The following is a 17,299-nucleotide window of genomic DNA, read 5'->3' as shown; positions in this document are numbered from 1 at the left end:
ATGCCAGGGGCCATCACCTGAGGTTTGCTGGTGTCCCCAGGTAGGACCTAGTAAATCTTTGTCTGCCCAAAGAACCCAGAAAAAAAGGAAAGAAAGGATGGGATTGTGCTGTCTGAGGTTTGGGAATGATTAAGTGCTGGCCCACTGCCTGACAGCTGTCATGGGTTTGCAGAAGTGAGACAGATCTGGGAGAGGCAGCTGCAATTGTAAAGCTGGGAAGTTGGGCTTTTAATTGCTAATTAAAGTTACCATTTGCATTTGGGCTTTTCCTTTTTAAAGGATGACATCATATTCCACAAGAAACTGCAAGCATTGTGTATTTATAGCACAACCAAACTGGCAACTGGCTCTTGCTGCTTTGCTGGTACATCTGTATTTCACCTACTGCCTACTTTTGCTTTCCCATCTGTATTTTTTATGACTTCTGTCCTGACAGCCCTTGTTCTCCTAGTCCTTGACTCCCCTCCCGTGCAGACATATGATCCTGTAACGTTTTCCTTTTTGTCTTTATAAACAATAGCCAAGCAGTCTGATAGCACAAGTCCAAAGTCAAGGGAGCTTTGCAGATTCAACTTGACAGCTCCTCTCTGAATTATTTAAAAGCTGTAAACAAAAGAAAGCACATCTTACAGCTTCAGGTGCCTTCTCTAGTACTGTGGAGAATGCCTGATAGGTGAATTCAGCTAATTTTGCCCATTTAGATCTATGGGATTTAGTGGAATAGCAAATGCAATTAGAATTCAGGGGCTGCCTCCTGGTATTCCTTAGGGGAGGGTAAGTTGCAGGGAGGTGAATGAGCAAGTTGAGGAGAGGGAAAGTTGGAAGGTGAATGAAAGAATAGACAATTTCTGTCTAGTATTGTCTAGAACTTATGTTGAGTTTGGATATTTTTTTCCCTTTCACAATCAATGAACTTAAGACATCCTGTGTTTGCTTCTGACTTTTATCTCAGTCTTTGGTGGGTTTCCTTGTTTGTTCTTTTTGCATCCTTTGTTTTCAAATCTAAAATGCTTTTCTACACCTGAATGACCCAGTGATTTCTGACTTCTTGGACACATTTTAGTTGCTGGTTTCCCTCGTGCTTCTGGATTCAGGAGTGTTTTAGATGGCTGAGATTAGGGAAGCACGCAGAAGGCACAGTTGGGTCCTCTAGATGATTCAAAGTTCATTATTATCTTTTGAATAGTTCATTCTGCAGAATGAAGCAGGGAAGATGCCATGCTTTGCATTTATTGTACTAAAGCTATAAAGCTGTTCTCTCATCATTCTTAATGCCTAAGGCACAGCTGTCTTCTCAGTCCCTTCTCCCCTCAGATAAATACAGTGGGGAAAGCATCAGGAGTGGGATATTGAAAGCAACTTCATGTGTATCATCTATACTCTGCATGATTTTGTTTAATGAAGTTCTTAAAATTTTTTGTACATTATTAAAATGCTATTTACTGTATTGTCTTTATCAATACCATACAATTTTGTCATGAAAGCTGATAGTTTGCATTGTGGCTTTACTTTGAAAACTGACCTGCAAAAATGGCTTTGAAATATCTTCTTTCAGAGATTCAAGCATCTTTCACTGTACAAAGCAAAGATGCCTGTCTTCCCAACAGCTTTGCAGGCAAGACCTGGTCACAGTTAAGGTCAGCTCCCTCTTCCATACAGTTACAATGGATTTACAGAGCCCTCACTGGCTGTGAGCCAAGCCAGCCCTAAAACCTTCTTGGCCACAGGTGTGTAGGAGATGATTCTGCTGGCTGGGGAAGATACTCTGCTCTGCTGCCCCAGCCTTACCTGTGCTTACCAGTACTGGGGGAACAGAAGACAGGAAATGTTTTTAATACAAACTCTGTGACTTGAATTCGCACAGGGAGAAGATTAAAGTATAACTGGAATTTTACCTGCTCAAGAGAAAACTTGTGCTTGTGACATGAGATGCATGCTATCAGAACCTGCCTGCAGGTCTTAGGCTCTGGCCATTTTTCTTTGCCATTCTCAAGTTTATCAACACCCCTTCTTCATTTTCCTGCGTGTCCTGGCTAGTGAAAACATGTGCCCACTGCACTCAGGGCATTTTTGGAGCAATGTCTTGAGGGGACAAAGTGTCCTATTTCCCAAGCCTAGAGAGGGCCATGTGCTCTGTTCCAGCTTGCCCAGCCTTGTCTGCATTGCAGGAGGTTTCAGGTACATAGGATCCTGTTATAGCATTAGCTGAAGTGGATGGTGAAGGAGAGCAGCAGACTGTGAATTCTGTCAAGATTAATGGAATTTTTTGTTTTATCTTAATTAAACTTTCATTCTTGAAATCGAAGTCCTTTTTCCCAAATCAGCATATATTATAAATACTATTAGTATAGGTATAATTACATGAAGCTTCTCTGCATGCTAATGTTAATATTGTTCCTTGAGTTTTCTCCACAATAAACCATTTATCATTTCTTTTATCTCACCAGGTCCTGGTGAGGTCACTTCTATGGCACATGTGTGTTGCATAGAAAATAAAAGGAAAACATTTATAACTATATCTTTTTATAAAACGAGTTTATGCAGCTACAAGCTGGGCCACCTTGCAGGTATCCTTCTCTTCTCTGTTCTTGCCACCAAGCAGCCTGCAGGGATGAGATATTTTTGCTTTCCTGGTGTGTTTCTTCCTATTGCTGTAGCCCTGCTTGCCCCACAGATGTGTGATTCCCCACACTCCCTGCCTGCAGCCTCAGCTTGAACATATGCTGTTGTTCCCTGCCTCAGACAGCACCCTCAGTGCTGACACTTGGAACTGTGACTCCATTCCTGTTGCTTTTAAATATACTGTTCTTGGCCTAAAGAGAAATGAAGACTTTCATTTCCATGGCTGCCAGACTTCTGGCCCATCCACTAACACAATTAGAAAGCTTGCAGATGCAATGAAACCATCATCCTTCTTTTCCAGCTGGCATAAGCAAAACATTTAGAAGAGTTAATGTGTTTATTGAGCACTCAAGTCCCCCTGCAACATTATTTTGAGACCCACTAATGCAATGGTCAGGATTTAAATGCATGTCCAGAACTTTCAAACTTGGTTGGTTTAGGATACTGATGTATCAGGATTTGGCTTTGGTTTGGTGGTGGGGTCCTACTTAAAAATGGTTGGATGTATTTAAGGGATGTTATTACAGATAAAGCATAGAAACTAAATATGTCAGAATTCAGGCCAGCCCTTTTTTGATTATCTGTGTCAGATCAGTCTTGGGGGTGGAGGTGGCTTTCATTAGAATGGGGCAAAAAAGCTACAACCTGCAGGAGAGGAGATGTACTAGGTGGGTTTGTATGGCAAGGTTTTAGTTGTGGGGGGGGGGTGAAAGGGTGGCTTCTGTGAGAACTTTCCCAAAGTTTCTCCCCTGTCCAACAGAGCCAGTGCCAGCCAGCTCCAAGATGGACCCAGTGCTGACCAAAGCTGAGCCCATCAGCAATGCTGGCAGCACCTCTGGGATAATGTACTCAAGATGAGTTGAGAGGGAATAGTGCACAACTGCAGCAGGGAGAGAGGAGTGAGAATATGTGAGAAACAATTCTGCTGCAGACCCAGAGCTCTGTGAGGGAGGAGGGGGAGAAAGAAGGTGCTCCAGGCACAAGGGAATTCCCTGCAGCCATGGAGGTCCACAGAGAGCAGAGACCCACCTGCAGCCCATGGAGAACTCCATGCCAGTGCAGGTGGATGCCCAAAAGAAGGATGTGTGACCCTGTGGGAAGCCCCACTGGAGCAGGCTCCCAGCAGGGCCTGTGGACATATGGAGAGAGGTGCCCACACTGTAGAGCAGGTTTCGTGGCAGGACTTGTGACCACACAGGGACTGACACTGGGGCAGTTCATGAAGAACTGCAGTTTGTGGGAAGGACTCACACTGAAGCTGTTTGTGAGCTGTCTCTAGTGGGAGGGACCCCATGCTGGAGCAGGGGAAGAGCTTGGGGACTCTTCCCCTTGAGAAGTGAAGGAATGGGAGAGACAATATGTGATGAGCTGATTGTGGCCCCAGTTCCTTGTCCCTCTCTGTCCCTGAGGGGAAAGTGATAGAAAAAAATCAGGAGTGAAGCTGAGCCTGGGAAGAAGGGAGGGGCAGGGGAAAGGTGGTTTTAAGATTTTCTTTCATTTGTCATTATCCTACTATGATCTGATCAGTAATAAATCAGATTTGCCCCAAGTTGAGCCTGTTTTGCCTGTGATGGTAATTGGAGAGTGATCACTGCCTGTCCTCATCTTGACTCTAAGTCTCTTTGTCTCCTTTGTCCAGCTGAGGGAGGGGAGTGACAGACTGGCTTTGGTGGGCACCTGGCTTCCAGCCTGGTCACCCCACCATAGTAGGTGTTGCCCAGACAGCTTGGCTGCCCCAGATTGTTGACAGCCAACCATATAAAATGAACAGTAGCAGAGTATGTATCCATTATCAGTTTTAAATAAATTGATTTCATGAATTTCTGCCAAAGTGTTTCCCTTTTTCTGACCCAACCAGCCTGGCTCAGCTTGGATCCCTTCATCATTCCTGACATCACCTGTGATTAACCCATCTTCCTGTATTGATTGCCACCGTCTCTGGTTGTGATGCATGAATTGTTCTTTCACTTTTGCCTTGAGGGGATGGTGTCATGTGAGGGGTTCAGGAAGGTTTTTTCCCCAGGCTATCCCACTAGCAGTGGCCAGTATGTAACCCACCAGTTACACAGCTGCAAGACCTCTGTCTCCAGAGGTTTGCTTGGGTCATTCAGGAATTCCTGGTATGAAATTCCCCATGGGCTGGTTGAGCTGTTGAAGCAGCTGGAGCTACCAGACACTCATGTACATCTAGGACCTCAGACCAGCAGGTGAGTGTCCAGCATGCCATGAGCTCAGGTGTGTGCAGGTGTGAACTGTGGTGTGGGAAGGTCACAAAGTGTCCTTCAAAACCCCCAGCTGGGGATGATGTTGAACCATGACTGGCTGTCACAATTTAGAGCTGGTTTTCAGCATGCTTGATTGCAGTGGTTTGTGCCTCAAGTTTTTTTAGGAAAAGAATGCAACTGGAATGGATTTCCCACCAGCAAATAAGTAAATACTACAGTTCCAACAGGAATTCTTATGAAGAGAGTTAAACCTCAGTTAAACCTTCATCCCTGCCTTTTTTGTTTAACACCTCATTGGGAACATCTGGATTAACCTTGGGCAAATCCACCAAGTGTGTTGCCTCTATTTCCCCACATGTAGGATAATACTTCACTACCTCACCAGGGCATTTATTACACCTAATTAATGTTGTAATGTGTCTTTGGTTCCTCTGATAAAACGTGTGGCGCAAATGCAAAGTTGTTTTTACTGATTGGATTGTTAATTAAATGTGCACATATAAATGATTTATTGGCATTAGAGAACTAAGACTTAATAATTTAAAATAATAACATCAAGGTGGTTGGATCAATTTTAAGCCTGTTATCATTCAGCTATTTAGAGACTGAAACAAATGACACTGGGAAAGGAAAGGAAACTGCTGTAAGCAGGATTTTCAAAGATGAATTTGCTAGAGGAGGAAGAGGAGATGGAGAGATGTACCCAGTGCTGTGGAAGAGGCAGTTGAAACCAACAACAGAGTGCTGAAAGTAAGGTTTTGATGAGAAATTCTATGCCAGGGACAGTGATCTCAGAAATATAAAAGCCCTGAAGACTATTGGACAGATGGTTTTGGAAAGTTCCAAGTGTTCTTGCACAAGTAAAGGAATTGCTGATTCAAGTGTGAAGATGATTTGAAGGAGGGAGCTGAGGAGTGTTGGGTACAGTTGAGCTGGAAGAGAAATCACTGACTTGGAAGAAGAATAGAGAAGATAAGAGAGGTGGGAGAAGCACATCATGAGTGTGAAAGAGGCACAACAAAACCATCTGACCATGAAGCAGGGCTTTAGCAGATTGAAGTTTGCCTTTCACAGTAAGGGCAAGGGGAGTGTGCTGTAAATTAAAGAGGACCAAGCAGCTGGGATAGAATCATAGACTATCATGAGTTGGAAGGGACCCACAAGAATCATGAAGTCCAACTCCTGGCCCTGCACAGGACACCCTGACAATCCCACCACATGCCTCAGAGTGTTGTCCAAACACATCCTGAGCTCTGTCAGGCTTGTTGCTATGACCACTTCCCTGGGGAGCCTGTTCAGTGCCCAGCCATCTTCTGGGGAGAAGAACCTTTCTAAGTCTCCCTGCATCCTTTCTTTCATAGTGCAGCAGCTGGGAGCCATGGTCCTTGCTGTGCTTTGGGACTGGGCTGCATAGCTGTGGTGTTTTTAGGGTGGATTGCTTGTCTTATCTAATTCAGGGTAGTTTGAACAGAAAAGCCTTTTCACATTCTACTGATTTCTGTTTACAGCTCTGATCCCTGATGGTTTGCCACTGGTCTGCACAAAATCAAAATCTAAAAGTACCAGATTTAGATGATATGTCTGAATACTCTCATGCAGATTGGTGGCTGTTTCTCCAGATTGTGGATTTTGTTTCTGATGCAAGTTTGGAAGGGAGACATATGCAATAGCAATATTAATGATAACACCCTGGGGCTTGGTTTTGCCCCAGTCTGCAGTGCTGGGCAGTGTAGCCTGACCTTGGCCAGGGAGAGATTAAATACATCACCTCCAGCATGATGTAATGACTGACTGCAACAAACAATAGAAGGGAAGTGGGGGAGACATTGGCAATAGGAGTGCAGGTCTTAAACCATGCAGTTGTCAAGCAATGTGTGGCATTGCATTGCCAAATGAATATTTGGGAGTTTTAAGTCTTAAAAGAATTGATGCTAAAAGCTCTCTTCACTAAGCTAATGCCTTGCCATTTCCTGTGGTTTTGCAATATTGATATTAATGTTGTTGCGTGTTTATGTATATGGTTTTTGAATGCTTATTGTAAGCTGTATTTATATACTGCTTGCACTTCCTTCAAGGCCTTGACCATATTGTTTATGGGGGAGAATCTAATATCCCAGGATTTATGACTATAGAAACAAGTAACTTTAGACACTTTGTCACAGATAAATGGGCAGTGGAACTCAATATTCCCACACAGAGAGGAGGGGAAGACTTGTGCTTTGGGGATGCAGGGTTAACACCAGAATAATTTGGTTTTAACTTATGTCTCCCTACCTTGCCTAATGGGGGAGTGTGCAGTAGCTGTTAGAGCTGAGTATCTTGCTTTGCAGTAGATGCAGAATAATAAGTGTCTAATGAGATTTTCTCATCTTGGATTCTAAATAAATTAGATGCTCATCAATACCAGTTTTGCTCTAGAATTACTAAATTGCAGAGGCAGTTGCCTGTAATATATCAGCAGTACCTGGGGTGGGCTTTGCTGGCTGGCTCTCCTGCCTTTACAGAGCTTTCTTTGCCTTCTCCCCATCAACCTCATTGGCCTCCACTTCCATCTTGAATTCAGAAGATGGCATAGAAACAAGAAAATTGATGGCTGTGTACAGCACTGGATATGTGCGTACTTCTATTTTCTTCTAGCCCTTAGTTGCCTCGTTGATGTAGTTTTTTGAGAGCTACATGCAGAAATGAAAAGGGCACTTTAAGAAGGAGGAGTTTCTCACTTGGCTGAGAGATAGCTTACTGCTTATTTGAGTGTGTCATTGGAGCAAGCCTTGCTGCTCTCCTCAGGGCACCCATGAGCTGTGAATACAGACCTGGGGATGTCTGATAACAAATAAGCTTCTAGTTCCACAGCATCATCTTCTGCTGGGTTTGATCTGAAAAGAAGGAGAAAAATGCATTGTAAAATCCAAAATGAGAATACTACTTCAAGGAGGAGGAGGGAAAAGAGCTGTAGTCATGTGTATTGACTTGCAGCTAGAAATACCAGATGTGGAAGTGTCAGGAAACTTGATAAAGGCATCCCAGGTACAGAGGTTAAAGTCTGGAATTGCTGAAAAACAAGGGAAGGGATTCAAGGGGATGCTGAATTTCTACCTGGGCAGATTTCCTTGTGAAATGCACTTCATTTCTTGTGGAAGCTGCAAACTCTGCATGATGCAGGATGATGAAAACACTAATTAGTTTGAATTTTTTTTTCTAAAAAGCTTTCCAGTGTACCCATGAATTCTGACATAGGAAGAAACTATATATATGTGTATGATTGTAGGCAAGTCTTTCTACAGAAGGCGAGTCAAAGGAGTGCCATAATCTTTAAATCTGTGGCTTAATGTTTTAGGAAATATCCTTGTTATGCTGCCTGGGTATAACTGTGTAGCATTTGTGAACTTGAAAACCCAAAAGATTGTGTATTTGCAGCTGGATCTATAAAGAAGCACAGACAACACCTTGAGGAGGCTTTATCTCTCTGTGTACAAAGGAATTACCTTCAGAATTAGATAAAAATAGAGTTTCTAAGGATTAAAAGACACAGTTTAGGCGTACATGTTCTGTTCCAGATTTAATACCTAAAGAGTTGGGTGTTGGTGCTCCTAAAATATTTTGGTACAGTATCTTTTATATGTTAGACCTTGTTCTGTAAAGAAGCACCTGGTGTAAAGTAATTAATTTCTGCTTGAGCCTGGTGTTCACAGTATAGATAATAAATATTCCTTTAAATTTGCTCAAAAGGGATTAATGTTAGGTGAGTGTGATGGCATAGAAAGTAAATTCTGGTTTACAGGGATAGAGGGTTGTGCACCACTTCAACCAACCCACTGTGCACCTTTCATTGATAACAATTATATGACAAGAATAGGAAAAAAAACCCAAAATTTGCACATTGTCCCACTGGGAAGGGAACTAATCAGTTCAGCTTTTCAAAAGCTCTTGATTTTTGTACACTGGACCTTCATTGTGTTTCCTGGGTTAGAATTTGTAATTTTCTTTCAAAAACAAAAAGCTGACTTGTGTCACACAGCAAGAAAATAACCAGGGCTCAGGAGAATTAGAGTGTAAAGCCTTTGGAATCTGCTAATTACAAGATGAAGAGCAGTCAAGCAGTGGTGGTCTATTGGGGAACCACTTTTGCACATTTAGATGTGTAGAAAGACTTTGTGTGTGACATTGATGGGAAAAGTTTTGGTGAAATATGTCTTGCAGATAGTCTGCAGTTCAGTCCTAAAAGCCAGCACCAGAGTAATCGTTGACACCTTCAGGAAGGAAAGAGTAAATTTACTTAAATAATGGAGTTTCTGTACAAACAGCACTAGATTTAGTTCAACTATATACTTTTATTCTACCTGTAAATACCAGAAGAGAATTGAGTGCAAGCTTTCTCACCCAGGCGATTTTCCCACTGATTCAACGGCTTTGCTTAATTAGGCTGCAACTCCTTGGAATAAGTGTTGAAAACACAGCCATTTGTTAGCCAAAACATCTGCTGGGGAGGGAAGGTGAGAAGTTGTTAATTTAAAATAAGATCTTTAAGAACCCTAATTCTGAATCCACAGAACAAACCTAGCTGAAAATCCAGGAAACTCATGCTTACCTGAGTGATGGCTGTGGTGGAAGTTTGAGTTTGAATCTCCTTTATTTGTGTAGAATGAGGGGCATAACAAAGAAGTACAGACATTATGGCCCATAATTGTTTATAATATGGTGAAAGAACCAAAAATTATTTCCAGTCCTTCATGTGAAAATATGCACATATAGCTTGGAAACACATCCATCCTAAGGAATGATCTCTTCAGCTTTTCCTTCTGATTTCCACTTCAAGGATTGATATGTGTGGGATAGCAAGAGAGGAATAGTCTTAGAAAGGATTGTATTCAAGGGGAAAAAAATTTGTTCATGATTTGTGCTCATCTTGCCCTTTTTTGAGCCCTTTTGGGACAGGTTTGATGTCAACAGAGGAAGACTAAAATGCTCAGCTATGATTTTGCACAAGCCCTCTGGTGAGAGGGATGTGTAACTCCTGCAGCTGCAGCAAGGCATCTTTATTGGTGAGGAGGGATGGCAGAGAGGAGCCCTGCAGGTACTGGAGGGTGGAGGGTCTGTCCAGAGCTTTTCCTCACTCCCTGGAGCTGAGCCCACTTGGGTATCAGTGGGTGTCCCTTCAAGGAGATATGTGTGTGGTTTCCAAGCTGTCCATCTGGGATCACATTCATTTAGGTGTCCTCTCCTCCCAGCAGTCTTTTCTTACACAAAGATGTAAAGGAGGAGAAGAGCTCCAACCTCAGCTGTCATTGACTCCCTGTTGCACTGGAGCAGCTCTGACAAATTTTGAGTTGTTCAGCTGAGTTTCTTCAAAGCTTGGAAAACATCCAGAGCATTTCTGATTGTCTTAATGTTGACTACTCTTGCATGAATACCAGCAGTCAGCCAGACTTTAATTCTCCTCTGTTCCTTTCCTGTACAAATTGCTTCCCCAGGGCCATCCAAAATAGGGCTCATCTTGGAGGGAAGGAAATCAGTGTGCTTCAAAACCCAGCTGTCACCAGGTGAATAATTCCTTTGAATGATGAATCTAGCAGGTATCTCATATACTCTGGAAGGTCCTAAACTTGATTTTGTTTTTCATTGCCATCAAGAATGTGCTGCAAAAATTTCTCTTTTTTTGGTGCAATCAGTGAAAGTCCCTTCAAATCCCATGGGTGAATGCTCTAAAGTTACTGTGGGTCCAGCAGTCATATTCAGACTGGAGAAACAGGGATGTGTCAGGTTCAGGACAGAGGTGCTCCTGTCAGGTCTGTCTTTGCATTCAAGACCAATTTACAGCCTCATTTTACATAATGGATACCTCCTTGTGAATATGTATCCAGCCTGTGTAATAACAGAGATTCGTGGTGGAATCAAGTCCTTCCCATGACAAGGAACTGCCCTTCAGATTTCCCATAAACTGTCTCTGCAGTCCAAAAAATAAAAAAATAGCAGGCAGATGCAGGAAGTTTTTCATAGGTCTTAGCATAGAACTTCAGCCCTGGAGCATGTTAGAGCAGTTCTGGAATTGCACCCTATATTAACATGAATCCTGACATGCACCTGCATTTGCCAATTAATTTTTTTAGTTCATATGTAACACTAAAAGACAAGAAGCTGCATAATTTTGACATCCCCAGAGCTTTTTCCTATTGCCTTTAGAGGACCAAGATTCTAAAGGTTGAGATAAGCAGCCACACAGAACAAAATGCTGCTGTTTGCCAGGCAGTAAACCATAATCTCTCAATCTTTGCTATGTTTGTTCATTTTTCTTCTTCAGTCTTGTTTTAGCAAAAGCAGCTTGTTCTTTCTGCCTCTCCTGCTAAGAGGGGCTGCAGGTGCAAAAAAATCTTCTCATAGGAGAAGATTCATGTGTAGAAGAGTCATTTTAATAACTACTTTCTTCAGAGCAGGATTACTCAGTTGGGCTGGGTCTCCCACATTCCCAGTGCCTCTGCTTTGGGAGTTGCTGGCTCCTGCAGGCAGCAGAAATGGAAGGGATGAGTAAGGCCAGTCTTTAAACCTTCTTGCCCTGCACAGAAGCACCAATTGGTAATGGTAAAGTAGAACATGCAGCCACAATGGATGGTGAGGCCCTGTTTTTCATGCCTCGGTGCTACAGGTAGTCATAGTAGTGCTTTGGGGGAAATTGGTGTTCTACCAGTTCAGAGGTGATGGTGGTTTTCTTTCCATTCATACATGTCCTGGCAAAAAGACTGGTTTAATGTGCACACAGCTACAATCCTGCAGATCTCAACAACTTCATGTCTTCTTTAGGTGTTTAACACATTGAGTGTATTGACTGTTTTACAGGCTACACAAAAGGAAGTGAATTGTCTCTTAGGAGGATTAAAAACAAGTTACTTAGCTGTGTTCCTGGAGAAGCAGTGCTGGAGTGCCTTAACAAGCAAGTCACTGTTCAGTGACAGATTTGGTGCTAATTTTGCTGCTGTCTGTTCCTTTTTGCATCTCATGGTTGTGGATGAAAGCAGCAGAGCGGTGATTAGCTCAGACCCTGCTGAAAAAAAACCCAACACCCAGGGGCTTCTGAAGAACAAGGGAGTGAGAGTAAATTACCCTCTGGCATTTTTATTTTATTTAGGAGGTAAAACTGTTCATTGGAACAGAGTTCATTTACAGTGGCACCCCAGCAGACTGCAGCAGCAGAGTGAATTGCCAGTCACTCACAGTGCAAAGGGGAATCATTCAAGCTCTGCATCATCTGCACTCAGGAGTTCAGGTTTCCTGCACTGCACAGTAGATTGCTGATGGTCCCTCTCCCTTGCTTCCAGAATCCTATCAGGCATCCTGGTCCCTGTTTCAGTGCCCAGATAATATTTATATCTGTTCCCCCCCACCCCAGTGGGTTTTGATTTTAATGTGGTTAACCAAAAGCTGAGAGTTCACTGCATTAGATTCTTAGCCATCAAATTAAAAGAAATTGTAGTATATTCTTCCTTTGAGGATATGCTTTCTTTTCAGGAGCTTAGACTTGGAAGGTCATTAGTGAGATAATATCAGGAGTTTTAACTAATCCTCTAATGATTGTACCAGGGTGAACAAATCTGTCTGTGTCAGTTAGCCCAGTGGTCCACCACAAGGCTATTCTTACCTGATAAATGGATTTTCACACTGAAGGGGATTTTTCTTGCTTTGCCCCAAATCTGGAGGCTGTGCAAAGTCCTGAACTTCATGGTGAGGCAGCACGCAGCCAGCTTGGGGCTGTGCTGAGCTGGCTTCCCACTCCCTTTGGAGCAGGGCGTGTTCTAGTAACTGAGTTCATTAAAAATGCATGTCTTAAGCGATGGGATAATTACAGCAAGTTTGTCTGGGGATGGGTAGCAGCAGCGAGAGAAATTTCAAGATGTGTCTCAGAGAAGATATCAACTGCCTTGAGAGAAAGCAGTTCAGCAGCGCGACGTCTGCTGGCACAAGGATGGCTGCAGGACACCCCTCTGGGAGCACTGCTCCTCCCCACATCTCTGGGGCTCTTGCCAGCACCCCAGTGCTTGGGTGTGGATTTCCCTGTAGATTTTGGATAGGATTTTGGCTGGGGAGGTTGCATCTGTGCTTGCTGGTCACGTGAGGAATGCGGTCTGGAGAGAAGATGCTCTCTCTTCTCCAGCTTTTGCCTGGGGGTTGCCTGACTGATGCAGCAGACCGTTAATTTGCAGTCAACCAGGATATCTCCAAATGCAACTCCATCAATTGGCAGGAGGTAAATAGATGCTGCCTCTCTGCTTAAGGCAGGGCTGGAGCCCTCTCTGTTTATCTTCCCTTTCAAACTGGGTGCATCTGCTATTGCTCTCTAATCTCTTCTCTTCTTTGTTTTACTCATCTGAAGCCTCTTGCCCTCGGAGCTAGAGGGGTTTTGTAACAGTAATTAGTTGGTTTAGTTAGGGCACTGGAGATCTTTGTCCATGTACTGCCAAAGATGAAATAACTATTATTTTTATTAGTCCACCTCACAGGGAGGCTGTGAGAATTAATTCATGTTTGTAAATTGCTTTGGAGATTTAAAGCTCTGTACAAGCACTAAGGATTATTACTTTCTAATTCTTCAAGGTAGTATAACTTATAAAGACTTCTAGCCTTGAAAGCATCTTGGATATAGGAAGAGTTAAACCCCTTTGAAATTAGATATACTTCTAATGTTTAAGATAAAAATAACAACTTCTCTGCTGCTTCATCCAAAAAAAGGGGGGGGGGAGGGGGAAAAACAACAGCAGGTTCTGATAGTGCCTCTTTTTTTTTTTCCAGGAGTCCAACGTGCTTATTGCTGCTAACAGTCAGGGTACAATTAAGGTAAGTTATTTTACACATCTTGCCTTTAAACACTTGAATCTGTTGATAGTAAAGAGCAAGGTCAGAGACACTGAACAGCCAGGAGAAACCGTTAGAGGAGGTCATCTTGGCTGTGGAGGTTTGCAATTTAAATGATGTATTTGCCTCTGGCACACAGTGGAGTGAGCAGGCAGTGCCCCAGCAGTGAGACCAGTTGCAGTGAGGTGTGAAAGAGTTGCTGGTGGACGTCCAGCACCTGCTGCTGCTCCCTGGGGTCCTGGCAGCACTGAGGGCCTTGCACAAACACCTCCCCAGGCTGGTGCTGGCTCCCGTGGCAGCAGAGGCTGAGTGTTAACTCACCAGCATTAACCCAAGCCTGTGCTCTGGCTGCTGCAGAGGCAGCAGGGCTGAAAGCTGAGCTCCTGGTGTGCAGCTGGCTGGAGCAGCAGTGAAATGAGCAGGGATGCTCCCTGTCTTTGAGTCTGGTGCTCAGACGGGTGGTAACAGACAGCAGCTGCCAGCACAGGTTTTGTGAAAGCATCAGCCTTCCCTGTGCACAGTACCAGGTTTTCAGCTCTTTAATTAAGTCTTCCAGAGTGTCTGTTCAATGTATTTCTGTCTGTGGAATGTCAAGTGATGTGGAGAAGACTGTCCTTCTTTATATGTCTGTCAGCCAAGCAAAACCAGTACCCAAGGCAGTACCAAACTCAAACCAAACCCAGGACTTTATCCCACATTCTGCACAGCAGCACTGACCTCCACCATGCTGTTAGGTTTGGTGCTTAATGCCCTAATCTTGTAGCCCAGACCCCTGGCAGCATTCTGGAGCTGCTGGTAAAGGCATTTACTTACTGTCTGCAGAGTTTTACACTGCATTGTCACTGTCACGAGGCTGAGGTGCTGATTGTCCCTCACATCTCTGTGGCAATAGCAGTTCTCTGGAGCCATACTAGAGTTGCTGGTCTGAACCTGAGAGAATCACCAAAAATGCAAGACTGGTGAGAGACCTGAGTGGTCTGTGTTTAATTGCATGTCAAGATTTTTTTATCCCCTTTTTTTAGGACACAAGTGGCTGGGTTACTCCTGCTGTTGCAGCATGTGATGCTGTAGCCTCTCTTTCCTAGGGGATTTATTTATATATCATGTTTTGCAATTGGTTGGTGGTTACTTTGGTCAGCTACTCCTTAGGAAAATGGACAAAATGCACAGAAGCTTTTAATATTTTGAAGTGAATCCAGCAGCAAGAGCAGTGATTAGAGAGGAGAGGTTTTGCTCATGCACTTTGCTTGTTAATGAGAGAAGGCAGACAGAGAGGAATGTGCAGCCAGCCAGGGCTGTCAGAACTCTGGTATCTCCATTTGCTTTTGACAGCATGCAGCAGGAAGGTGGGATGGTCTGGGAAAGGCCTGTGTGTGCCCAAACCCACCCCAGTTTGGGGACAGATGCCATACTGGGCATCACCCATCAGCTACAGCTCTAGAGCTTTTCCCAGGGAAGCCAAACCAGGTTCATGCAGACTCTGGCAGCCCCACAGGCACTTTTCTGCTGTCTCTAGCCCATGCCTTCAGTGCTGCTGTTTCATCCCAGCCTGGACAAGGGAAACGAGAGCACAGAGGGCTGGGATGACAAAAGCTCTGATCTCTGTTACAGGATTCCCAAGAGCTGTGTGATTGAGATGAGGGGAAATGAGGCAGCTGTGGATGGTTTCGCTTCGTGGCTAATTTATCATTACACAAGCAGACATCAAAATTGGGATGTTTGCCAAGTGCTTTTCCCATCTGTGGGATATTATTGCATGCTGCTGAATAAAGAGTAAGGGGTGGAGATGGAAGGGTCAGTTCTGTCTTAGAGATCTATGTGCTGATATAGGAAATAATGAATGTCATAAGTTCCTATTCTAAATGTCTCGTCTTCCTTACTAACCAGGTACTGGAGCTGGTATGAAGGGTTTTCTCTCAAGGCATGAGGTACTTGGTCCTGCTGATATGCTACAGTATTCATCTGGGAACCACAGTGGGACAAGAAACCAAAACCACCTTGATGTTCCTCCCCAGAACGATCACGTTTGGGTTTTTTTCCATTTATGGACTTCCTCGAACATTTTGAGACACTGGTAACACCAGTAAACTGTCTGCCATCAACATTAACTCCACAGACTGCTGCTGGTGGTGGTGGTATGGTTGTCTGATTTTTATGATAGGAAAACAAATTCTTTTAAATAAAAACAGAAAGGAATAATAAAATTTATTGAGCCACAAGCTGAAGCTGGAAGATTGTCTTGTTGCATAAGAGAACAGATTTACTTGTGAAGGGAGCTTACAGGAGCACACAGGGCTGTCCTCAGTTGCACATCTCCAGTTACTTTCATCTGGACTCTTCTTCATCCCCACTGGAAAAAGAAAGTCTCTAAGCCTTACCTGGACATGCAAGCAATCCACTTTGAAATCCCATCATGATACGATTCTGTTGTTCCTTTGATTTATTAATTATTTTTAGATGCATTATATGTTGAGAAACATCACCGAGGTTGACACCACTGGAGACTGAAGTCCTATAGTCATCAAGAAGAGGACACCTTCCCTTCCCTCCTCTCCTTAGACCCCTTCCTTGCCCCAAAGGGGCAGTTCCAAAGGAGAGGATTAAGCTGTCCTCCTGTCCATGTGGGCCACCAGCAAGGTGCTGAGATGAGGGAGCCTGCAGTTCCTGGCACCTGGACTGACCTTGCCAAGACAGCGTGGGACAAAGATCTGCATCCCACTGAGCTGGCTGTGTTTGACTGTCTCAGCCAGAGGAGGAAGCTTCTAGATCCAGTTACCAAAGCCCTGCACCACTCAATCACCTGTGTGGTCTGGTTGTGTTTGCCCCTCTCTGCACACCATGGAAGCCAAGCATCTTGAATGTTGGAAGGAGAGGGGATGGAGTTGGTTTGTAATGTGTTTCAGAGCCATGATATAAGTAGCCTTATTTTTAATGGTCATGCATACACTTAACTGTACATATGGAGGGGGAATAAACCATGAAGCTGCGAGTTGTTGTTGCTTTCTTGGCAGGATAGCAGAGCAGATCAGAAGGTGCATATGGTCCTCATGAGCCAGGTTAAACTGTCAGGATTGCTGCCAGAACTTGTTAAGCTCCAAAGTGCATTTGGTGGGCGTGGCATCTTTTCCTTGCCATGGGTGTCAAAGGTGCAATGCGGACACTGGTACCTGTGGAAAGTGTTTTGTTCTGCAAACAGAATTCTTTTCCATTCACTCACTGCAGTACGTGTGTCCTTCACGCCTCAGGGGCTGGGATTGATGCAGGGACTTTGCTCAGGTCTCTTGTCCTTCACATGTTAAAGGCCTGACTCTGACTTCCCAGGAGGATTGTGTAATCTTCTCACACCCTTTGGGCACAGAACAGGGAAGAAGAGCAAGGATGCTCTTGAGGATATGAATAAAGAAGCAGGGATGGAGGCTTGTGGCAGAACTGGGGACAGGTCCTGGTGCATGTTTCTAGGGGGTCATCTGTGCTCCTTCAAAGGTAGGAGGATGTGGGACACATCACCAGTAGCTGCTGGAGAGTCTAGTCCATTGGGGAGAAAAGTGATGCTGAGTTCCAAAGGAGAGGTGGGTGCATGGCTCTCAAATGCTGCATTCTGGTTTTCTTCC

The 17,299-nt window shown here is 44.0% G+C and overlaps 1 protein-coding gene across 4 annotated transcripts in view; it reads left to right on the top strand.

Annotated features, from left to right (window-relative positions):
- The window catches only part of COP1 (COP1 E3 ubiquitin ligase), a 124,926-nt gene extending 108,249 nt beyond the window's left edge, over positions 1 to 16,677 (top strand). For all 4 annotated transcript variants that reach the window (XM_059854608.1, XM_059854606.1, XM_059854607.1 and 1 more), the window contains 2 exons: positions 13,626 to 13,670; positions 15,576 to 16,677. In XM_059854608.1, the coding sequence (XP_059710591.1) occupies positions 13,626 to 13,670; positions 15,576 to 15,593 (63 nt within the window). In that variant the 3' untranslated portion in view covers positions 15,594 to 16,677. The remainder of the gene's footprint in view (positions 1 to 13,625; positions 13,671 to 15,575) is intronic.
- The last annotated feature ends 622 nt before the right edge of the window (positions 16,678 to 17,299 follow it).

This window comes from Haemorhous mexicanus, chromosome 9, assembly GCF_027477595.1.
Source record: "Haemorhous mexicanus isolate bHaeMex1 chromosome 9, bHaeMex1.pri, whole genome shotgun sequence".
NCBI lineage: Eukaryota > Metazoa > Chordata > Aves > Passeriformes > Fringillidae > Haemorhous > Haemorhous mexicanus.
Note: the sequence above shows the minus strand (reverse complement) of the source record. Positions and strands in the feature narration are given on the sequence as shown.